Source organism: Cnephaeus nilssonii, assembly GCF_951640355.1.
Source record: "Cnephaeus nilssonii genome assembly, chromosome: 13".
In the NCBI taxonomy this organism is placed as follows: Eukaryota; Metazoa; Chordata; class Mammalia; order Chiroptera; family Vespertilionidae; genus Cnephaeus; species Cnephaeus nilssonii.
In genome coordinates, this window is record NC_137084.1 from 60529472 (window position 1) to 60553863 (window position 24392).

The window sequence follows — 24392 nt, forward strand, 5'->3', positions numbered from 1 at the left end:
GTATAGAAGATTTTCCTGGGTTAAAAAGTCGTCTTATACGCCAGAAAATACAGTATATTCTGGAAGCAAAAACTTCAAATAGAAGGAAGAATGATGGTAATAATAAAGTGTTTTTCTGAATTGCTAAAGAATGTTTACTGTTAGAAACAATGTGATCCATTCTATTGTCATCTTATGTCACGTGAAATAAGCCAGTCAGAGAAAGACAAATATCACGATATCATTTATATGTGGAATCTAATGAACGAAATAAACTGACGAACAAAACAGGTCCAGAGACACAGAAGCATGGAACAGACTGACAGATCTCCAAGGAGAGGGGATGGGAGGGGCTGTAAGAGATTAACCAAAGAACATAAAGGCTTATATGCATAACCCAGACAATAATGTGGTGACACTATCTACTAGTATTTAAAAAATGAATGACAGGCTGCCTGCTTCAAATCATGCGGTATATAGTTGGGGAGAAGGCAAAGCTGAATCAAGATTGGCCATGCGTTGATAATTTTATTGAAGCTGGGTAATTGGTACATGGGAAGTCATTATAATTTTTCATTTTTTGTGCATGTTTGAAATTTTTATAATAAAAGGTTTTTAAGTCTCTCCTCAGAAGTAAGTAAACGAAAACAAATAAATAAAAATGTGCCAGACCCCTGACCCTGACCTTGGCTGAAGGTTTTGCTTATGCCCGCAGCTGATGGGACCCTGGCCCTGGGGGCTCTCTCTGCAACAGTAGTCTCACACACGAAGGAGCAGAACTTTATTTTCAGGTTTTATTTCATTCTTTGAAACACCTTCACAGTTTGAAACATAATAACTTTTAGCTTAACATTTACAGGGGCTAACCTCTCTGATTTTATATTTTCCTGTATTTCTTCTTGCAACCCTGGGTTCACTACTCAAGGAAAGATGACATACTAACTTCTGCAGACAACTCCTTATTCTGCCACATGGGAAGCAGAAAAGATGTGGATGTTGAGGACATAAAGTGGGGGGAATATTCTTCTCTTTTCTGTCCTTTCTTTCTTTCTTTCTTTTTTTTTTTTAGCTTAAGAGGAAGGGAGAGGGGGAGAGAGATAGAAACATCGATGAGAGAGCACCAACATCGATCGCTGCCTCCTGCATGCCGCCTGATGGGGATCAAGCCTGCAATCTGGACATGTGCCCCAAGCGGAAATTGAACTAGTGATCCCTTGGTGCATGGGACGATGCTCAACCAACTGAGCCGCACCGGCTGGGCAGAAGGGAATATTCTTACTCTGCTTTGCATGGGCGAATTTGCAGCTAAAGCCTGGGGACTCAGCGAATAACTTCAGCCTCCACCAATAATTGAGATGGCGCCTTTGGTCTGTAGCTAAGAATATTGGAGAGAGACAAGATGATGGAAAATAAATGCAGACCTGCTTTAGAGCTTGCCAATGGAAGCTGGGATGGAGAAACTTTCAGGTGAACATGCTCACCAACACCTGAGAGAATAAGGCCAAAGCCAGCTGAGATCCAGCCCCCAATTTCACCTGGAGCCCAACACCCCAGGGCATTTTATCAATTTCCAGTACTCAGTATAATTCTGGTTGCTTTCAGATCGCTGAAGAATCCTCATGCTGACTTCCTGTTGTGCCACCCGTTACGCAGGCCCAGCTTTCACACAGCCGGGCAGGAGGCCACTGCAGGCCAGATGCTGCCCACGGTGAAAACTGTGCTCCTCGCACCGGCTGACGTTGGGGCCACAGGAGGGAAAATTCATTAATGTTGGACCAAGACAGGAAAAGAAAGATAATTTTCTTCTGTTTCCTTGTTCCCAATGCTGGTCCCTCAAGAACAAATTAAGCTCTTTCCCCTAAAGTTCCAGGCCATGGGGGTGCTCGCCCTTCTCTGAGCAACTCCCTAAATCAAAGCAGAACCCCTTGGTCTCGTCCGACCTCTGTCCTGGGCAGCAGATGGTCTAAAAACCTCACGTTTTCTCACAGCAGCTCCCACAGCAGAGGGTTGGCAGGCAGAGCAGAGCAGACAGGAGCACAGACAGCCTGCTGGCTGCACACCTGACCTCGAGTACTCTGGTCTCCAGCATGGGGACGCCTCCAACAACTATCCTGGGCCGAGCAGAACACGGTGAGCAAGCAGCCAGTGCCTGCCCTATGCCTTTGCCCGCAGGTTAGCACGGCTCTGGGCTGCAGCCACACAAAGCACTCTTCTCCTTGACTTTTATGCACGTACAAGAACTGACTTGGTCCAATCCGGAGTCCTCAACTCCTCAAGTCCACTCTGTCCATCAGCAATGGGCGGCTGTGGCAGGACAACAGCAGGCTCTTAGCATGGATTGGTATGTTTGCTCCTTCCACTGGAAAATAGTTTTCCTCTTGAGGTAGGAATGTCATTGGGCTCAGCCTTGGCTAACACTCAACATCCTGTAGCTCAATCTCCTCAGTTGTGCTCTCTACAAAGCAAAAGACAAGTCAATGAGTTGCAAATCAGCCATAAGGTGTTTTTTTTTGGTGAGAACAAGCTAACATGGGCTACCTCCAGCCATAAAAGCATGAACTGATTATCACAAGGTCCAGAGAATTACCTTTGAGCTTGTGTCTCCTCTTCCTCTGGAATTTATATGCACACTTATTACAAACCCACATGAGGCTAATTAACACTGCAGCCACAGCAGCGAGAAAAGCAAGGAAGACAGCGACAAAGTGGAGGTCTTCATAGAGGATCTCTGTGGGGTGGGGGACGGGGAAGAGGAGGGGGAAGTTAAGTCTTTTTTAATGTCATGAAGTCGGCCTCCCACACACAGGGCCCCTGGAGCCGTCTTACCCGACACATGCAGCACGATGGTGCCAAACTGGCTGCTCCCCAGGCGCTCGGTCACCGTGATGACATAGTAGCCGGAATCCCTCACGCCCACACTGAACAGCTGGATGGAGCCATTGTCAAAGGTGCAGACTCTGTCCTTGTGGCTTTGGGAGATGTTGGCCTGAGTCCCTGGCTTCCACTCCACGATCTTCTGCGCTCCCCAGGTGGATGTGTACTTCCATTCGATGGTGGGGATGCCATGGCAGGAGTATTCCACAGAGAGCAGGATGTCTTCTTGCACCGTGGCATTGATGGCAGACTGGGGAATGTACAGTGACACGCCCTGACCTGCAGGATGGAGTGCTAGATGTGGGGCAACTTATATGGACTTCCAGTGGCGTGAACTTCTATAATCCATTGATTTATTTATCAAATATTTATTGAGTGCCTATTACATGCCAAGCTCTCTCTTAAGTTCTGGTGCTAATGCTACAATGGTGAATGTTATAGACAGAATGTTTATATCCCCCCACCCCCCAAAAATTTCTATATTGCAACACTCATCCGCAATATGGTTGTATTTGGAGTTGGGGCCTCAAAGGAAGTAATTAAGGTTAAATGAGGTCATAAGGGTATGGCCCTGACCCAATAGGATTAAGGTCTTTATAAAAGGAGACACTAGAGAGTTCATACCCTCTCCCCGCAGGGGCCACACATGGAGGAAAGACCACGTGAAAACACGGCAGGAAGGCAGCTGTCTATATGCCAGGAAGAGAGCTCTTACCAGGAACCAAACCCTGCCAGCACCTTGATCTTTCCAGCTTCCAGAATTGTGAGAAAATAAATTTCTGTTGTTTAAACCCTCCAGTTTGTGTGTTTTGTTCTGGCAGCCTGAGCTGACAGACAGTGAACAAGACGCAAGGCTACTGTCTACCGCTCCCTGGCGCTTTCATTCTATAAGGGAGACGTACAAGGGCTGAATGAACCAACGAGAGCATCTTAGACCGTGGTCGGCAAACTGCAGCTCGTGAGCCAAATGCGGCTCTTTGGCCCCTTGAGTGTGGCTCTTCCACAAAATACCACGGCCTGGGCGAGTCTATTTTGAAGAAGTGGTGTTAGAAGAAGTTTAAGTTTAAAAAATTTGGTTGTCAAAAGAAATTTCAATCGTTGTACTGTTGATATTTGGCTCTGTTGACTAATGAGTTTGCCGACCACTGATCTTAGAGAATGACAAGTGCTTTAAGGATAGGGAAACAGGGCATGGAGGCCAGTGGGGATGGAGTGGTACACACCCTTACATAGAATGGTCATGGAGGTTCTCGCCAAACAAATAGCTTTTGATTGAGACCTAACGGAGGAAAAGGAGGCAGCCAGATAAAGACAGGGGGGAAACACATTTCAGGCAGAGGAACAACTACAAAGGCTATGAGGCGAGAGTGAGCATTGCTGTGTTTGAGGGACAGACGTAGGCCAGTATGCTAGAACACAGAAAGCCCTGGGCAGAGCTTACGAGATAAGGTTGGAGAGATGGGCAGGACCCATGAGGTCAAGGTCAGGGTGAAGATTTTTACTCAAGGGTGATAGGAGGCCATTGAAGAATTAATTGGGAGGGTGATGTTCTCCATTAATCTTAAGAATGTTTGCTGTGGAAAACGATCTGGGGGTGAAGGGACCAGAATAGAAGCAGGAAGAGCAGTCAGGTGGCTGTGCACAGGACTGGATAAGAGATGGAGATGTAGCCTTGGAGAGAGTGAAGAGTGGTCTGATTTAGGGGATTTGGAAGATGGGGGGACATGCTGGTGAACTAGATGTGGGGGTGGGTGAGGTCAAGAAGCTTCAAACAGAGATTTCTGCATGAAATGGGTATATTGATAGTAGTGCCATGTATGTTGTTATACTGCATTAAGTAGGTACCCGGCACAGGCCCTATGCTAACTGCTTTACACACATTCTCTCAGCCTCATACAACCTATTGCTAGTCTATCAAGGATTTACATGTAAGAAACCTCAGGCTCCACAGGACTAGCTTGTCCAAGTTCACTCTGCAAGGCTGAGGGTCACACAAGGACTGCTGACTCCAAAACTGACATATTTATCTTGTATGCTCAAGTCAAAGGTCAGTGGTTGGAGGGAGATGGCCCAGAATGTGACAAATGCCCCTGCGCTGAGAGGAGAGGTCAGGGCTGGCTGGAGACCACAGAATGAATAGGGCAGGATTCAAGCTTGGAGGCCATCCCTTGGTTTCCACCTCCACTTCCTGTTTAGCCCTCTCACTCTTTGGGCGCCCAGCTGCCCTGGGGCCCTGCTGTGGCTCTAGGTAACCATGCCTGTTACTTTTCCAGGCCTTTCTCATTGTCCTCTCCCATCCCCAGCATATCACATTCGTGCTGCTTTCCTCAGACCTGGCTAGGTGACTGATAAGCTGATAAATTCCATGCTGAAAAATTGGGAATAATGGTTTTCAAGTGTTATAGCTGTCAAATTACAGAAATGCATTTTCTCTCCAACTCTTATTTTAAAAAATGTTAAACTCACAGAAAGGTTAAAAGACAAGCACAATCCATATCTATATACCTTCTCCTTCACTCACCAATTATTAACACTTTGCTACATTTGCTTTCCCTCTCTTTTTCTCAGGAAGAAAACAGAGGCCAAATTCCAGGACAGCCTGTGGAGGGCAGGAATTATGTGTTTTCTTCATCTCTGTTGCCCTCCTGAACCCAGCATAACGTCTAACATAGTTATTGATCAATGAATGTTTGCTGAGGAAATGAGTAAGTGAATGACCAAATATTTATAGAAGCAAGAAGAAGGATGAGCCATTGCTGATAGAACTGTTGCTGCTTGGGTAGTTTAAAAAGTAGGCACATCTGGCCAGGTAACTCAGTTGGTTAGAGTGTCTGCCTGCCTGTTTCTCTCCTCTCTCTCTCCATCTCTCTCCCTAAAATCAATCAATCAATCAAAAATTAGGTACATCTAAAAGCTAACAAACATAAGAAAGAACTACAGTCAAGGGTTTTCTATTCCAGTTACTATATTATTTACTTACTAGTGGCCCAGTGCACAAATTGGTGCACATCGAAAGGAAATTAATTAGAAGAAATATTTTAATATTGCTATTCACCCTTTCTCTATAATATTAGTGTCAACCACATTTACAATTGACAATGACAGATCAAAACACATGTGTGCGATTGGCACCAGCAAGAGCTTTATATGTATCACACATGCGAGAGTCAACTTAGCCTTTTATATATAGAGAACAAACTTGCTTAATTAGACCTGCTTTCTGATTTAGCTAAACTTTTTCCAGCCCAGTGAAGCACCCCAACTTCTCTTTCAGGTAATTGTCAGCAACACAGCAGTAAATATCAACATGAAGTGGATTATTATTGTAGATCACGCAGTGAGAACGAAGGGTAAAATATTTAAATGCAGCAGTGTTTGACTATATTCTGTGCAGTGAGAAAACATAAAGTCATTTTCAAGGCCCACCATTTCTTACTTCTTTTCAGACAGGTCAAGTTTCTAAGCTTTCTAAATCTCCATTTTCTGGCTAATGAAAAGAAAATAGGATTCTACTGAGTCTCCTATCTACCTACTCCAGGACTTCTGTGAGGATCAAATGAGATGAGGCACAGGAAAATGCTTCACAGACATTTGGTTAAAGTGTAAAATGTTTGCACCTGGCTATAAAGCAAGCGTGTTTCTGGGCTGAAGAAACTGTAAGTAAGCTAGTCGTCGCTAGGGAGAGGAAGCCAGGCATTGCTACATGACATCATTACCTGGCACCACAGCCACCATTTTGGGGCTGGGCTGGGCTGTGGGCTGCATTTTGTGCCATGGGGTCTCAGCAGTGTTGGCTGCGATTTGGTGGGGTGTCGCTCCAGGGTGGTAGCAGGACCTGTGCCCCACTTGGGGGAAGCTGAGTGTTGGTTTGTCAGTGCCAGGCCCGTGGTGCTGGCCAGTGCGCATCACGGCAGCTCCTGCGTTGAGTGCCTGCCCCCTGGTGGTCAGTGCGTGTCACAGTGACCAGTCAGATGGCCAGACACTTAGCATATTAGCCTTTTATATATATATATATATATATATATATATATATATATATATATGCTTTACAATCCTTATTTCTTTTATTTTTTACATGCGAGTCAGCAACATGCCTACATAGCTAAGAAATAGCAAAGGTGGGATTTGACTGCAGTTTCTGTATGATCCAAAACCTGTGTTTTTCCTACTCTACTTGGTGACTGACTATCATTTATCTATCTATATTTTCTGATTTCTCTGATCACAAATATGAGCATTTGGAATAGTGATTACTATAAGATCTGGAGAGCCATATTTAGAATGAGTGACACTCTGCATCATCACGTATGTGTATTTCATATACATCCTAGGTTAACCATGCTGACTATTATTTGAGCCTTTCAATTACTTTGGCTCAAGAAACAGCAAAACTGAAAAACAAACAAAAATAAAACAAGCCCAAGTTTCTCAGATGTTGTTGTAAAAAAAAAAAAAATACAAAAGCATTCACTTTAAAATGGAGCCGAGAGGCCATGCCAGAGGAACTTAGGCCTCAAGCCTTTGGGGTGTTAAAACAGGGGAAAATAACCTTTGGCCGGGGCCTGAAGCAACGTTGTGCCCAAAGAACTGTTTGCAAAGATAACAAGAAAGCAGATATTGTGACTACCAGACTGGACAGAAGACTACAGACTGAAAATGAAAAACATTCTTTAGCATTAACATCACTATGCTAGCCTTCCTACACCAATAGAGATGCCTTCCTTCTATTGATATAATTGTCCCCCTTCCCTTTCTCATATCCCTTACTTTTGTCTCCTAATCAGAACACTATTTGGATTTCTGCCTGAATCAGTGCATCCTGAATAGCTACTCTTTTTTTTTAATCTCAAATAAGCGCTTGTTGCTCTTCACTTTGGCCTTTTATTTTTAAGTTAACACTGATACAGCTATGAACTGACCAGCTAGTTCACTTTGGTTTCTGTCTTTTCTCTTGATCAGAAAAACCTCCTAATCAGACAAACTAACCAGGTATTTAAACAGGTTTTAGGAACAACAAGTTTCTCCTCCTGTCAATCTACCACACATAATTAGAAATAAATGATCCATAGCAAAGATGGAAAACTAACAGTTCCAAGAGTTTAAAGGCAAACTGCTCGTCAACTGTTTAAAAGTTGAATTAATGAGTAACCACCTCTGCACCTCATGCTAAAACTGTTCCAGAACAAGTCCAGAGAAACTTAGTGACTAGACCAACATTCAGAGCTGGCTCAAACGTTCTACTCAAGCAGGTCGGTTTGATAAATCAGGTTCTACTTATACAATGGATGCCAGGCAGCCACGGACAGGAGGAGCTTTGTAAGAACAAGGAAAGATGTCTATGACACGTTCCCAAGTTACAAAATAAATCTATAGCCCAGGCAGTGTGACTCAGTTGGTTGATGACCTCCTGGTCATCACATGCACCAAGAGGTCGCCAGTTCAATTCCGGGTCAGGGCACATGGCCAGGTTGTAAACTAGGTCCCCAGTAGGGGGTTTGCAGGAGGCAGCCAATCGATGTTTCTTTCCCTCTCCCTTCCCCTCTCTCTCTCTCTCTCTAAAAAAAAAAAAAAATCTATAAAAGCATATTAAAACATAACTTTATAAGACAGCATAATATGATCTTATTTATATTTGTGTAAATATTTGCTAATATGTAGAAAAATATTGCAGTAATATATGCTAAACTGTTAACAGGAATTTCTACTTGGAGATTGGATGACAACAAAATTTTATTTTGTTTTTATACATTTATATAATCTTTAACTTTTCATAGTTACTAATTGAATAAATAAAAAATTAATGTATTATGCTAAGTGAAATAAGCCAGTCAGAGAAAGATAAGTATCACATGATCTCACTCATATGTGGAATCTAATGAACAACATAAACTGATGAACAAAATAGATCCAGAGACATAGAAGCATGGAACAGACTGTCCAACCTTAGAGAGAAGGCGGGGAAGGGTGGGCAGGTCGGAGGAGATCAACCAAAGACCTTGTATGCAAATATATATATAACCCATGGACACAGACAATAGGGTGGTGAAGGCCTGGGGTGGGGGGTGAAGGGTCGGGCTAGAAGAGTTCAATGGGGGGAGGGAGGACAGAAGGGACATAAATAATACTTTCGACAATAAAGATTTTACAAATATTTTTTAAGTTCTCCTGGTTAGAAGAAACAATCTCATTGGCAAAGTTTAAAGAAAAGTTCGGTGTAAAAGTTTACCTTGCTTCTCATTATTTAGAAGTTTTGGGATGTTTTTGTCAGAAATATACCGAAGGAACCTAACTCTTATTTGTATCAATTAGCCTAGGGCTCAATTGGTTTCATCATAACATTGTTTTGTTTTAAAGTCTCAGTTTCCAAGAATCTATCCACATGGTGAGAACTTCTACTCAGAATGGTTCCTTATTTCTTTTCTTACAAATAGATTACAGAGGTAGAGCTTTGTTGCTTTTAAAAACATATTATTTGACCCAGCAATCCCTCTCCTGGGTATCTACCCCAAAAACTTGAAATCATGTATTCGCAAAGATTATTCACAGCCAAGACATGGAAAAACCTAAGTGTCCCACAATAGAGGACTGGATCAAGATGTGGTACATACACACAATGGAGTACTATTCAGCCATAAGAAAGGATGAAGTAGCACCATTTGCAACAACATGGATGGACCTTGAGAACATTATGCTGAGTGAAATATGTCAGCCAGGAAAAACTAAGAACTATATGATTTCACTCATATGTGGGATATAAAACTGAAATCTGTGAACACAAACAGCCGTGTGGTGACTGCCAGAGGGAAGGGGTTGGGTGGTGGGCACACTTTGGTGCAAGATACAGATCTTGTAACACAGAAACCCACACCTGAAACCTATATGTTCATGTTGACCAGTGTCACCCCAATCAATTTAATAAATAAATATTACAAATAAATAAAAATGTATTATTTAAAAAGGATATATTTCCTGAAATCACATCAAAGGTCCATACTGTTCAGAACACAGTTCCGGTGGACAAGAGTATCAGCTAATGGTGAGAGGTACATTGCCCACGTGGCCTCTGAGTTTAAGGAGTCGGGGAGGAGGCCCCTTAATCGGGACATTTTCACCCTTATCCGGAAAGCCATTTTCCCAGCCCTGCGGTTATCAGATGCAGCTGAGAACCAGGAAATAAGTATCTCATCGAGGTTGCCTTCATCCTTATCAAGCCTGGAAGCAGCTAAACCAGGAGTCAGAAAGCTAGGGCTCAGGAGTGGGTGGTGGAGTGATGAATCACCCTCCAAAAGCGTTATTTCCGTTGGCAGTGAGGTGTGGTGGAGACACCTGAGGTGGGCGGGACCCGCAGAGGTTCAGGCATGGTGTCTCCTGGCTGTGAGACCCGCAGAAAGCAACTTCACTTCCCAGAGCCTCAGCGTCTTCCACTTAGAACGAGGACTGGGAAACCTCCGGGAGGAAGGCTGTGAGGATGAGGGACACGTGGAAGGCCCAGCAAGGACGAGCACTGAGTGCTGACCCAGGATCTGCAGCCCCACCACTCGCCCTTCTCACAACAGTTCTGTGTCGCTGGCCAGGGTGACCAACCTTTCTGGTTTGCCTGGGACTGAGTGTCAGCGCTGAAATCGGGAGAGTCGTGGGCAAACCAGAACAATTGGCCACCCTACCTGAGACTCAAAGGAATGTCAAAGAGCCAAGAGTGAACTCCAAGGTGTACAGCAGCTGATTTCTAAGGCGCCCAAGGCTCTCAGCATGGGTGGGTGTGGGACAGCCGGCTCTTGGTAAGCTGAGGGTGGACAAAAGCCATTCCTCCCTTAACTCTGGCTCTGAACACACCTCCCGTGGGTCGGCACTCCCACTGCCAGCCCATCTCAGTGGGGACCTCCCACTCGTTACGGAACCTAGCCTGTCCTCGCCACACTCCCTCCACAGCCTGCTGAGTATCATCATCCCCATCTTACTGAGGACAACTCCAGTCCGCACGAGTTTGGGAAGAGGGGAGACACTCATTTAAGCGGAGGCTGGAAGAATAAGATGCTAAAAGCACGGGAAAGGGAGGAAGCACAATCCCAGCGGAGAGAACAGTGTACCCACCCCAGGAAGCCGTGGCCGGTCCTCAGGGTTGGGGCCTGGTGACGAAGAAGTGCAGGTTGGCTGTGGTGTGAGGAACTGACAGGCTTGGGATCACCGGAAGGAGTTCTCCCTCGGGCAGGGAGGACACAGGGTGGTGTTTGAATAGAGGAAGGTAGGACCTGAACGTGGCTCCCAGAAGGGCAATCTGGCAGCAGAATTCGTTATCATTTACACACATCGCCCACACTGCACCACGTGTGCTTGTCCTAGGCACCTTCGGGAGAACCCCTGGCTGGAGCCCAAACCGTTGGGAACAGCCGGGTGTGGCCCGCCCTGGGCCTGGCCTGGGGAGGAGGTAGGGAGCAGCAGGAAGCGCACAGGTGCACGGCAGGCCGTGAGATTTTGCTTGGAGATCTAGTTTCCAATCCAGCTCAGAAACCCAGCACCTAGCACAGGGCCTGGCACTCTGTAGGTGCTCACAATATACTCATATAATCCTTGTGGGACATTTGGCCCCGTGCAAAATGTCCACAGAGACACTTGGTCCACACCAAAAGCTGCTTGATATTTGATCCTGTACCAAAAGGTCCATGGAGACATTTGGTCTGTAGTGAATATTAATATAAATCCTGCTCTTCTGCAAGATTTGAACCCTGACCCATATATCTAACCCCATGTACCATGACCTGCTCGGCTACCGAGGTGAGAAGCGTTATGACTGGCAATACAGCCACAACAGAATTATTGGAGCAATAAAACATAATAGTATTTTTTCATTAAAAATCGTATAAACCAAACGTAGAAATAAACATTATGGGTCCTTGGAACCCAGGGACATTTTCTAAATGTGGACATTTTTGACAGGGCCAAATGCTGGATAATTGTATGAATGAATGAATGAATGAATGAATGTGTATGTCTTGCCAGTCAAACTGCTGCCTATTTGGAGAGATCAGAAAGGGAGGATTTATTCTGAGCTGAAGGAGTAATGGTTCTGGCTGAGGGAGGTGCTGGCAAGACCCCTCTCCCAGCCTCAAGTCTGCTGAGAGTTAAATAGCTAGGCGTGGAATTGGCACAGTTTTACAAAACTAAAATATCCATGTCCCTGCCTCATTCCTGCCGTTCTTAAAACAAATGAGCTTGGAATTCTGGAAACACGGCTGTGTGTAGGAGGCCTGCACAGCAACCCCAAGTAATGGCCCTTGGGTTTAAATGCCATGAATAGTGCCGATGACTGACACTTGCACTTATTTTCCAGGGTGCCTATCCCTCCAATTAGCTCAGGTATTTAATTCCCCACACCCATCAGTGCCTGATTACTCAGAGACCAAAGCTCAGCTCCTCTCCAAGGGAGCTCCCCCATGATCTTGCTGTTTAACCCTTTGCACTCGCTTGCTTTTTTCTCGATTCCTTTATTTTACTCGGGATTTAATTTTTTAAATACCCCAGATTTTACAAAGCGCGACAGTAGAATAAAAAACTGGAGTTTCTTTTCATACAAACTTATTTATTTGGATTTTTTTATATTTCAAATTATTGATACATTCAAAGAGTAATTTTGATCTCGACATCTGAGTGCAAAAGGTTAATGGCCTTGGAAAGTCAACCCCAAACAACATGGACAGAGGCAGTTTTAGATTGAGGCTGGCAGGCTGCTCCCCTCATCAGGTTCCTCCTATATTTGTAGCCCAACCAGAAAAATCACTCCAAAATAGCAATAGCCACCATTTCCCTTGGTAGCACCTGCTAGGTACTAGATGTCACACACTACTATCACAGCGCAGTGAAACCAGGCCGGGGAAGTTGAATGACTTGCTATCAGACTGGTAAAGATGAAGCAGTTTGATAACACTGTGTGGTCAGGAGTGTGCAGAAGTTATACTCACACATGACTGTGGGGATTGTAAATGGGTGTGACCTGCTGAGAGGGCAATATGATGAAATCTAGAGGATTATTTAAATAGCACATACCTCTTGACCCAGAATTCCATCTGGAGGAACTTACCCTACTAGTAATAAGGGCATATAGATGCAGAGATATAAGTGAGTATTGTCACTGAAGCATGGTAGTCAATTACAGCGGAAGGCTGGGACAACCTGTGTGTCCACTGGTGACGGAAAACTGTTGGACACTAGCTACTTGGAGGCAGCGCAGACCCCACAGGGTAAGGGCTCTGTCTCACAAGACTGCCCCCTACTTCAGATGCCAATCACAAGTCCTGGTCTCTCCTACTTCTGACCAACCGGCTACACATCAAGGATTCCCCCTCCCCCCCTCCTCGGGTTTGATAATTTGCTAGAACAGCTCACAGAACTCAGGATAGCACTTTACTTACTATCACCAATTTCCTATAAAGGATACAACTCAGGAATTGCCACATGGAAGAGATGCATGGGGCAAGGCACATGGGAAGGGGGTGGAGCCTCCATGCCTTCTTTGGGTGCATCTCCCTCCCAGGACCTTGATGTGTTCACCAACCCAGAAGCTCTCTGAACCCCTTCAATTTTTTTTGATTTTTTGGGGGGTGGGGAGGTAGAGTGGGGGTGATGGGGGGAGAGCGGGAGATTCCATTACACAGGCATGATTGAATAACAACACTGGCCATTGGTGACTAACTCAAGTCCCAGCCCCTCTCCCTTTGGGGGGGGGGGGGCTGCAGGTCAGGGGGGTGAGGCTGTAAGTTCCAACCCTCTAATCACATGGTCAGTTCCTCTGCCAATCAGCCCTCATCTTCCGATATCTCCTCATTAACAAACAAAAACACACTCTTATCACTGCTGGTGATTCCAAGGGTTTTAAAAGCTTTGTGTCGGGAACTGGGCACTCACACCAAATATTATAACCAAAGATGTTCCTGTCACTCAGGAAATTCGAGGGTTTCCAGCGCTCTGTCTCAAGAACCAGGAGCAGGGACCATCTACTTATAGCTGGTCATAACCAGTTAAATAAATTATCAATATTCATACTTTGAATTATCAATGTTCATGCTTTAGTTCATACTACAGAGACATTAAAAAATGAGGCAGGCCTATATGCATTGGTATTAGATAGTCTCAAAAATAATAAAAAGGCACAGGGCAGAATGTTTCCTTTTGAGTAAAGTAATGAATGTATACACACACACTTATCCGTGGAAACACACAGAACGCCTCTGCGAGCACACACTAAGAACCAGGAGCTGTGGCTGTCTTTGGGGAGGAGACTGGGTGCCTGGGGTGGAGGAAAACCTTGTATTTTCTCTAGACCCTTTTGAACAGTTGGAATATTTTAGGAAGTTTGTGACTGACTTAAAAAATAAAAACAGCGCAATCCTAACAATAAAGGCATGCCAACATTGGGTCTGAGCCCCAGATTCTTCTTGTTTGAAAATGTCAGTGATTTGCATTTACACCATAAAGCACTTACCAAACATTACCTCGACCCGTGAAGCAGGCAGGAGACTTGGGTTAAGAAATTATGCTTTTTGCTTCACAGGGACTTGCTTATTGGTCCACTGAGAAAACTATTACCAGTTTATTATAAAGAAAACAGCTCAGGAGCAGCCCAGTGGAAGAGATGCATTAGGGCAGCCCAATGGAAGAGATGCATAGGGCAAATGAGGAAACTGAGACTCAGAGGCATAATGTAAGTGCCCAAGTCCTTGCCCAGTAGAAAATCAGAACTGAAACTGGAACTCAACTCTCTTTTTGCTGCTCCACAGTTGCCTCCAATAAGATAAGGTACTTAGATTATAGAGGTGAAGTTTTTCACTTATTTTGTTTCCCCAAAGCGCACATTGCTCCACGCTGGTAACGACTTGGGAGATAGATGGGATAAGAAGCAAGAGTCTAGACCTGGGCTTTCCAATACAGTAGCTGCTAGGCACGCATAGCTGTTGAGCACGTGAAATTGCCTAGTCCAAACTGAGATGTGCTCTAAGTGTAAAATACACGTCATATTTTGAAGGCTTAGTATGTAAAATAGCTCATTAATAATCTTTACATTGATTATACATTGAAATGGTAATTTTGGGATATATTGGGTTAAACAAAATACATTATTAAAATGAGAACGTAAAAAGAAACAGGTGAAGTTAATGTGGCCACTAGAAAATTTAAAATTACATACATGGCTTGCAGGTGTGGCTCGCACTACATTGCTATTGGATAACACCGGTTTAGACTTTCACTCCACCCTTTTGGGGGGGGAAAAAAAAGATATATATATATATATATATATATATATATATATATATATATATATATGTATATATATATATATATATATATATATATATATATATATATCTCCTGTTCCCTTGAGGGTATTCCACTTTCTCCCCTTCTCAACAATGTGAGCACTCTGCCCCCCAGTTCCAGCATTCCCATGGACAATCCATCCAGCACCCTCTTCTACAAGAACATTCTCGCTCCATCTTCCTTGGCCTCCAGTAAAGCAGCCTGCTCTGACCATAAACTTCTCTCTTTCCTGTTAACTGTTCAACCTCTCCCACTGGCCTCCTCCATCCTTCTACCCAAGGATTCCCTCTGCTTTTCCCAGTCCTCACCCCTCCCTATCCAGCCTTGGTTCCATCGCCTTAAGCAGTCCTTTCAATTCTTTAATCTCCATTGACCTCTGTCTTTTCATCAGATTTGCCAGGTAAATTCCCAGCCCTGGATCGACCACTCTCTTCCTCCTCTCTGCCTAAACCTGAGCAGTCAACGCTGCAGAAGCGTGTCCCATGGCAGACACTCTCCAGAACCACAAAGCCCACTGTTTCCAGTGCACCTTCAGATCACCAAAATTCCAGAGGGCCCTCCATACTGCCAATCTTACCATGTTTTTTCACATAAATTTACTTGTATTTTTTCCACAATTACTAAGACAAGATCCCTCCCATTTCTTTGGACCTACAAATTCCTCCTCATTCTCAGTAGATGACCTTCACCTCCTGGGACACTGCTGACCAATGTCACCTGCTTGAAACACCCTGTGGCTTCCGGGTCACCATACTCACCTGTTGTTCTTCCCAGCTCCTCTCTGACGGTAGAGTGGACACTTAGCAGGCATTGTGAGAAGTCTGCTCCACCCTTCTCCCCAGGTGCCAGGAAGGCAGGCCTACCTGCCTGTGGGAGCAAAGGGTGGCAGAGGAGGGCAAGATGCTGTCCGGCGAAGCCCTGGGAGGGCCACCCATGCACGCTCTGTGGAACCAAAAGACCCAGGTTCTATTTTGGCTGCACACACACCCTAGTGGTGTGATTGGGCAAATCCCTTGACCTCTCTGGCCCACCATTTTCTCATTTGCAATTAGGGATTACCATGGTTTGCTGTCAATGATAATAAAAACACAAACCAAAAAAACATGTGGGTGAAAGACAGGAACAATTCGAGGGGGCAAAGGAGCTCCCTCCCCCGATTTCTCACCCAGAAGAAGCCCTGATTCCAGGCCATGAGATTTGAATCCAGCCTCATTCCATTCAATGAGCATTTGGGAATGGAAGCGAAGGGGACTAACATCTGCAGGGCACCAACTCAGCGTCACCTGCTCCACGTGGAAGTCCATTATTAGTTAATTTGGCGCCCATCCAGCTCAGCCCAATCTTTTCTCAGAGCCCCTGCAGAGTGGGCCTTCGGAACTGGTGAGCTAAGTAATTCCGTTTGCTCCCTCCGTCCTCTCGAATGCTAGGACACAGCATTTCTCATTTTGCTGCATCAGAATCACCTGGAGCCCTTGTTCAAACACAGTCGCTGGGCCTTCGCCTCAGTTTCTAATTCAGTGGGTCTGAGATCAGGCCCCTGCTGGAAGGCGCAGGCAAGCAGGCATCATGCCCCGAGGTCTGACTAACCGGCCTCCAGCATTGTGTGACATGACAGATAGCTCACTCAAACTTGGCTGTCAGATTGAACTGTCAGTCTACCTGACATGCAGAAATAATTCTGCTTCATGATCGCTGGAATGCCGTCCCAAGTATGCAGAAGGTTTGGTTAATGGCGGGAGGAAGAGCAGGTCTGGTGTTCTGCTTCTGGGCGTGGCTCCTAAAAAATGTGACCCTGCCCCGCAGTAAGTCTGGGGCAGGGATGATACATTTGTACACCGGGGCAAACAGTCCATGGAGCCTCACGTTGGGTCCCCTGGCCCGGGCCTGGGGCTAAGGGACCCACTTCTCCCTCCTGATTCTTTGGCAAGGCTGCTCCCCGCATCAGGTTCCTAAAAAGCATACCCCAAGACCACTTTGTTTGGCGGGTACATTTATAAGTTAATCTGCAAGTTCAAGGATTTATCAGAGAAACTATTCTCACACCTTCCACCTATGATCCAAGACCCTCCCAAGCCACATTCCTTTAACTGTTAGATGACTTATTAGATTGAATAGGAAGAAATTGGCATGAGTTGAAAAACCTGGTATTACTAGAGAACTGTCACCCTGCTACTGGCCCAAAGGGAGAGAAGATGGCCACACTATGTGCTCATTATTTCCTGCTGTCAGAACTCTCTCTTTCCCTGCTCACCTGGCCACCGCCTACTTTGCCTTCAAGACTTCTTCTTCAAGAAGCTTCTTCCCAACTCCAAACTGAGCTTAATGCCTTCCGCAGTGCTCCCGGGGCATCTGACCTCCCTCTATGCCATGAGACCCCCATTGCAGGGACCATGCTGAGTATCGCTGGCTCCTGGCTTGGTGTGTCTCACACAGCAGGTGCTCAGGAACTATTTATCGAACCAAACCAAACTTCAAAGCAAAACAACCTTGTCTCCTGTCCTGATCCCGGTGGGAAAGTATCTACAGCAGGGGTAGGAAACGTCTGGCCCACAGGCTGTAAAAGGCCCACAGAATCACTTGGTTTGGCCATTAGGGGTGAGTTAATGAAATATTTGAGCAAATACAGCAGGCTAATTTTTAAGTAGATAATTTTGCATGGCCCGCGAATGATGTTATAAATCTCCAAATGGCCCTTGGTAGGAAAAGGGCTCCCCACCCCTGATCTATAGGTTTGTTAGGGTAAAACCACAAATAAGACACAGGCGAGACTCTGCTACACACAGTGGTGGCGGTCTGAGAACAGAAGGGGGAGAAACAAGCTGTTTCCATGTGATGAGCCTCAAAGAGGGACGCAGAAATGGCCCAGTCCGGGAGCTCTCTGCCTGTGGCCACGCATTAGAAACACCTGAGGAACTTACATGCGAAACCAAGGAGTGCTGGGTCCTACCCTCAGAGATAGCGATTTAACTGTCTTGGTAGAACATGGGCATCTGTAGGTGTTACAAGACCTCTCCTCCCTCCCCCCCACCAGGTGGATCTAACATGCAGCCTTGGCTGAGAAGCACTGAGCCAGCCCACCCTCCTTGTCCTGTGTGCGAGGGGAAGGGAGGTGTCCTCATATACAGGGCTTACCACCAGCACTGGGAACAGTCCCCAGGCCCTGCCCCTTCTGCCAGCTGAGGTTCCCCAGGAAGCCCCGGAGCAGCTGAGCTGCCCCCACCCCTGGGATACACCCCAGCAGGGGAAGACCAATGTGCTTCCTGGACCCCACATTAGCAAGGAATGTCCTGTGCTCCCTCTACAGTCCAGTCCTCAAACTTTTAAAACAGGGGGCCAGTTCACTGTCCCTCAGACCGTTGGAGGGCCGGACTATAGTTTAAAAAAAAACTATGAACAAATTCCTATGCACACTGCACATATTTTATTTTTAAGTAAAAAAAAAACAAAACGGCAAAAACACCCGCATGTGGCCCGCAGGCCGTAGTTTGAGGACGCCTGGTCCAGTGTGTCAATTCCCCTTTGCCCACAGGGCTAACGGGTGCCTTCCCAGCCCAGCAAACCAGTTATGGGAGAAAATCATTCTCCAACTTGGAACTTGCCGGTCCTGCCTCTCTCCTACTCCCATTTTGGCTGGATAAGTAAATAATTTCCTGGCCCAAGCCCATTTTCCGGGAAAAAGCCATATATGGGCAGACCAGGACCTGAGAGCACTGGACTACAAGAGGTGCAGTGTTAGTGGGGTGCCAGTTAAATCCCAGGTAATGCCTGCTAAGGCAGCACCCACTTCCCCTTATTTTGTTTAGTATGTCCAGATTCAGCCAGGCTGCAAGATAAATAGTGCACCTTTTTTTTTTTTTTGAGCACTTGCAGTATGCCTAGCACGTGCTTCTCCACCCAGTCCTGCTGAATACACTTACTCATCCTTCAAGACTCAGCCTCGCCTTCGTCATGAAGCCTTTCCTACCCCCCAGGTTGGCTGCCTCCTGGTGACAGACAGAAGCTACACACATTCTCTCGGGAAGGACTCAACTTCAGTCCCAGCCAACAGAGATTACAGCAAAGCTATTGATTTGTAACATGCATCCTGACTTTAAGAGTCTCATGCTCTACCGACTGAGCTAGCCGGGCACCCAACATCCTGACTTTAGACATATTAAAAACAACGTGTAAGTCTTACAGGGAATGAGATGTATGGGTGTTCTTAGGTCCTGGGGATAACGGAGAAATGAGGACCTCCTGCCTTCAGCCCCTTCCCAGACGAGCAGGCAGCATATCAGGACGCCTTTGAGATCAGGAATGAAGACATCTGGGTGACTCTTTGGTTGAAGCCACCACTCCCTCAAGAGCCTCAATTTAATCCTCCAGGCATGTGTGTGTGTGTGTGTGTGTGTGAGCTGCAGGCGCCCATCAGCCTGGAAGTGGCGTCGGCCTTCCACGTCCTCCATATGAATCACTAGCACTATACTTGTCACCCTGTAAGAGGGGTCTGCTCTCCCCCAAGTGAGGGCTAAAGACTTAAAGCTTCAACATCTATTAGGAGGAGGCTGGCTAAGTAAAACTTAGCGCATTTATGTGATGACATCGGTATAGAGGTTGAGAGGAAGGAGCGAGATCTCTGCTTATCAACGCAGATAGAGCTAAAAACAATTGGTGTAAAAACTAAGTTGCTGAATAACCAGTACAGCATGATTGCATTATTGGAAAGCATACCCCACTTTGTTTGGTGGGTACATTTACAAGTTAATCTGCAAGTTCAGTGCAGAGAGAGGCCACACTTCGTCTGTCTATGTGTCATCCAGGTCCAGTGCAGAGCCTGGTGCACAGTAGGTGCTCAGTAAACATGTGCCACATTGGGTGGCAACACTGGTGACCACTGGGCCTCTTTTCTGGATCTAGGAATCTGGGCCTCTCCCCAGGGGCCTCAAGGGAATTCCTCCCCTTCCCATTCTTCCTACTCTCAGCTAAATCCAGAACCCATGGCTCCATTCAGAACTGGCAGCTTCCAGCCTGTTCCCTTCCTCCCCAGACCCAGACTGAGCCCCCACTCTGTTCCTCTGCTGCCTTGGGCACTGGGCTGGGAGCAACTCCGTGGGGCCAGCTCCCCCTGGTAAAGTGGGGATGCTAAAGGACACTCATGTGTGTATTCACGTATGTGGATGAGTATGTGTGTATGTTGGGGTAGCAGGCTGCTTCTCAGAAGCTGGGGTTGGAACACAAGAAGCAAGCTGACAAGGACCCAGGCCATTAACGAAACTTCCCTGCTTTAGTCTCTGATCATCTGCTTCTAAATGAGAGGGAGCCCCAGATACTCATAGCCCTTACCATGTTGAGAGGTGAGGAAGGAAATGAACAAGGGTCCTAGAAAGGCACTCAGCTTGGCCTGCTACAGGAGGCCAGCTTTCTGAGTGGACAAGCTTTTAAATCAGTCTTAGTCAGCTCAGGCGGCTGTAACAAAATACCAAAGAAGGCGCTGCTTAAACAACAGACCTCTATTTCTCACAGTTCTGGAGGCTGGGAAGTCCAAGGTTAATGTACCCACAAACTCCGTTCTTAGTGAGGGCTCTCCTCCTAGCTTGCAGACAGCCACGTTCCTAATGTATCACATGATGGAGGGGCAAACTCTGGCATCTCCCTCTTTTTATGAGGACACTCAATCCTATCATGGAACTCCCACCCCCATAATCTCATCTAAACCTAATTACCTTCCAAAGGCCCCACCTCCAAAAACCAGCACATCCTGGGGGGCTGAGGACTTCAACATATGAATTTCTGGGGGGCACCAACATTCAGTCCATAGCAGTCCATGTATAGAGAAAACGCTTCAGGTGCAGGCTGTCTGTGAGTTCGTGTTTGTGGGGTGTGCTTTAACAGAACTTCAGTGTAAGTGATGAGCGTCAGACTTTCTGGGTGGCAGCGTTTGACAGAGGCTGAAAAGGCAGAAAATGGAGGGAGCTGGTGAGAGGGAGCCCACTACATCATCCAGGCTGGCCCTGAAGCACGGGCCTCTTTCAGGCAGGTGTACATCCATTCAGTGACTTTTAAGGTCGAGAGCCTGGCTGGCATTGGGTACGTGCTAGGGACCCAGAGCCGGAAAGAGTGCCTGCTGCCTGCAGCGTACAGCTGTTCAGGAGCCAGATACTGAGTGGAGAATTGCAAACTTGTACCTGTCCTCCGGGTTTCGCACGTGCTTCCTCTTTGTCTAGGACACCCTGGATTCCCTGGTGCTCCTGTGCATCTGTCATGTCTCAGCAGGTATAGCTCCCTTTGGGGGGGAGGGCTTTTCGTGGCTCTCCTAGTCTGATTTTGAGTCTCCTAGGGCTCACCACCCCAAGCTGGCTTTCCTGACTCCTTGTCTGTGGACAAGACTGTGATCCGTGCTATCTCCAGTACCCACTGTGGCCTCCTTCTTGCAGGCAGGCAGTGCTCTGAAGGAGTGAGTGAATAAATGAATTCTACACGGTGGTGAATGGCAGGCCCTTGGAAGTCAGGGAGAGCTGTACTACAGATGTGGCCCGAGAATGGCGGTTGGAAATATGTGGTGGAGGGTTGAAAAACAATGGAAAAGGTCATGCAACTCCACCCGATGGACTCCCAGCAGCGAGTTCTTGCCCCACAGACAGCTAGGCGCACACGTCTCACGCCCGTTTTTCTGGGCTTCTGAGATCTGCAGCTTCCACAGCTGATCACTAGCCAGAGAGGTATGAAGGTGGAAAGTGCTAGATTGCCCAGGTTTGAATCCTGGCTGTACCCCTGGCTAGCTGGGGACTTTGTGCAAGTGACGACCACCTCGCTGTGCCTCAGTGTCCTCACTGGTGAAACAGGGATAAGAGCAGCACTTATTTCTTAGGGCGCCCAGGGGACTACATGACAGAAGGCTTGTCAAGTCTGAGGGATGGTGAATGCCTCCGGGCTTAGCAAGTGCTGGCTCTACCCACTGGTCCTCCCCGCTCCAGTGGCCCTGCACTGGTCACTCTTTAAACCTCAGCTGACTAATCTGTAAAATGGAAATGATAATAATGCTAATGATTAAACCAGAGACTCAGACTGCCTTTTCAATCTGTTGTTTGTGTCTGGGCGAGTTTGTGGGGTTGTGCGTTGCCTTCAGTCAGATTCATCAAGTGTGTGTGGCGGGGGGTTCCAGTGCCCACACTCCGCTCAGTGCTGAGAGGCTAGACCACCTGCATTCAGGCCCAGCACCCAACCCAAGCCCCCAGAACCCCTTTGCAAGAGAAGACTGTCTGAGTGAACCGGGAGGATGGGGGTTGGGGGGAGTGGGAGGGGTCCCAGCAGCAGGGGCGGGGCCCGTGCGCCCTGGAGGTCTCCGGCGCCGCAGGGGCAGGCTGGTGGTTCCAGGAAAAAGAAATGAAGCCGGTCGGCTTCCGGCTCCGATAACGCTGGGCCTGCGCGGCGCTCCCCAGAATTGTCCCAGGGGCTGGCTGGGGGACTCCGCTCGGCCCGCGTCCCTCCGGCCCCGGTCGGCGCCAGCTCCAGGCCGCGCCCAACCCCCCGAAGGGCCTGCCGGGGTGGCCAGGGCCGGCGGCCGGGCAGCCGAGACACCCCAACCCTCCCTCGCCCCGCCCAGCCCCGAGCTTACTCTGCAGACAGCAGGCTGCGGCCAGGCGGAGGGCGAGGAGTCCCAGGGAGATGCCGCCGTGCTTCCTGCTCCGGCTCGGTAGGGGCCTCATGAGCAAGCCCGGGAGGCACGCCGGGCAGGGGCTTCCCGCGCGCGGCCGGCTGTGCGCCGCCGCCGCCGCTCCTGCCTGCCCGGCCGCCTCCCCTCTGCTCCTCGGCTCCTCTGCTCCTGCGAGTCCTTGGGGCCAGATGCGGATGAGCTAGCTGGTTGTGCTCTGGTTGAACCAGTTCCCTAGGATTTGGAAAGAGAGGAGAGGAGAGAGACTGAGAAGGAATGGGAGGGGAGGGAGGAGGGAGGGAGAGAGGGAGAGAGAGAGAAAATATGCACACACTTAGAAGTAAATACTGGCAAACAAGGAGCAGTCTCCTTCCGTTCACACCCAGTTGACTGGTATCGATTCAAGATTCAGCTGGATGCTGGGTGGTGGGAAGAAGGGAAAGTACTAGCTGTTGCCTAGCCACCAAGAGGGACCATCTAATGGCTCCGCGGGAAAGGAGAAGGCTTTTAGGAAACCGAAATGACAACCTGAGGGGAGAGGAGTGAGAAGAGGGGAGCAAGGGAGCCCACAGGCTGGCTGCTCTGGATGGAGCCTTTGGACAGTGATAACAGTCATCCAAACCCATCTATCTACCATCCATCTAACCATCCACCCATTTATCCATCCATCATTCATCCACCATCTGCCACTCAAACTTCCACTACCCACCCACCCATCATCCATTTATCTACCTCCCATCATTCATTCATTCATTCATTCATTCAAGAGGAGTTCACTGAGAGTCTCCTCCTTATTTGCACAGGGCCTGACACATGGTCGATGGAGAACACTGGTGGAATGAAGCACTATGCTGGTGTAGTGTTGGGGATACAAATATGAACAAGATAGGAATGGCCTGTAGCCAGTTTGGTTCAGTGGATAGAGCGTTGGCCTGCTGACCGAAGGGTCCCGGGTTTGATTCCGGTCAAGGGCATCTATCTCTGTTGCAGGCTCCTCCGTGGCCCGGCCCTGGTCCGGGCTTGAGCAGGAGGCAACCAATGGATGTGTTTCTCTCACATTGATGTTTCTTTCTGTCTTTCCCTCTCCCACTCCTTCTTTAAAAAATCAATGGAAAAATATCCTTGGGTGAGGATTAAAACAAAACAAAACCACAAGATAGGGTATGGACACCTCTTTAGAAATCCTAGCAAAAGGTGGGGCTGGAAAAATGAGCAGCTGCTGTACAGTGCATATATCACTTTGATAAGGGAGACCAGAATGCTATGGGGACTCAGAGCAAGAGAACTTAATCCTAGGGGAGAAGGAAGGAGGACAGGGTGCGAGAGGAATTAGGATTGGTCCCAGCTAGTCATGAAATTCTTTTTTTGTGTGTATGTCATGAAATTCTATTCCAATTTGTTAAAACTAGTTTTCTTAGCCTCCCTTGCAGCAGGGGGCAGCAGTGTGATCTAATGCTGGCCAGTGGTGTTTAAGGGAAGCCTCCTTGGGGTGTTTCTAGGTAGGTTTTTGTTTTCCTGGAAATAGTGATGGATAAGGCTAGGGCTCCTCCCCTTTCTTCCTGCCTTGAAGACAATGTTAATGTTTAGATCTGCGGTACCT

At 47.2% G+C, this 24392-nt stretch overlaps 1 protein-coding gene across 2 annotated transcripts; it reads right to left on the reverse strand.

The window, feature by feature from the left end:
• Positions 1-236: 236 nt before the first annotated feature.
• On the reverse strand, positions 237-23045 carry VSTM5 (V-set and transmembrane domain containing 5). Of its 2 annotated transcripts, XM_079788917.1 has the most exons (5): positions 22757-23045; positions 20865-21089; positions 2806-3132; positions 2567-2707; positions 237-2434 (listed from the first exon to the last, which is right to left on the reverse strand). In XM_079788917.1, exons 2-5 carry the CDS (start codon positions 20896-20898, stop codon positions 2391-2393), a joined length of 546 nt encoding a protein of 181 aa, XP_079645043.1. In that variant the 5' UTR covers positions 20899-21089; positions 22757-23045; the 3' UTR covers positions 237-2390. The 2 variants fall into 2 exon arrangements, with proteins under 2 accessions (XP_079645043.1, XP_079645042.1); XM_079788916.1 differs by lacking the exon at positions 20865-21089.
• Positions 23046-24392: the final 1347 nt, after the last annotated feature.

Excerpts from the sequence above, each read along its gene's own strand:
- VSTM5 (XM_079788916.1), bottom strand. The coding sequence starts at position 22,847 with ATGAGGCCCCTACCGAGCCGGAGCAGGAAGCACGGCGGCATCTCCCTG. Across the intron at positions 3,133-22,756 it reads CGCAGCCTGCTGTCTGCAGA|GTCAGGGCGTGTCACTGTAC; the intron begins GTAAGCTCGGGG and ends TCCATCCTGCAG. Across the intron at positions 2,708-2,805 it reads CATCGTGCTGCATGTGTCGG|AGATCCTCTATGAAGACCTC; the intron begins GTAAGACGGCTC and ends CCCACCCCACAG.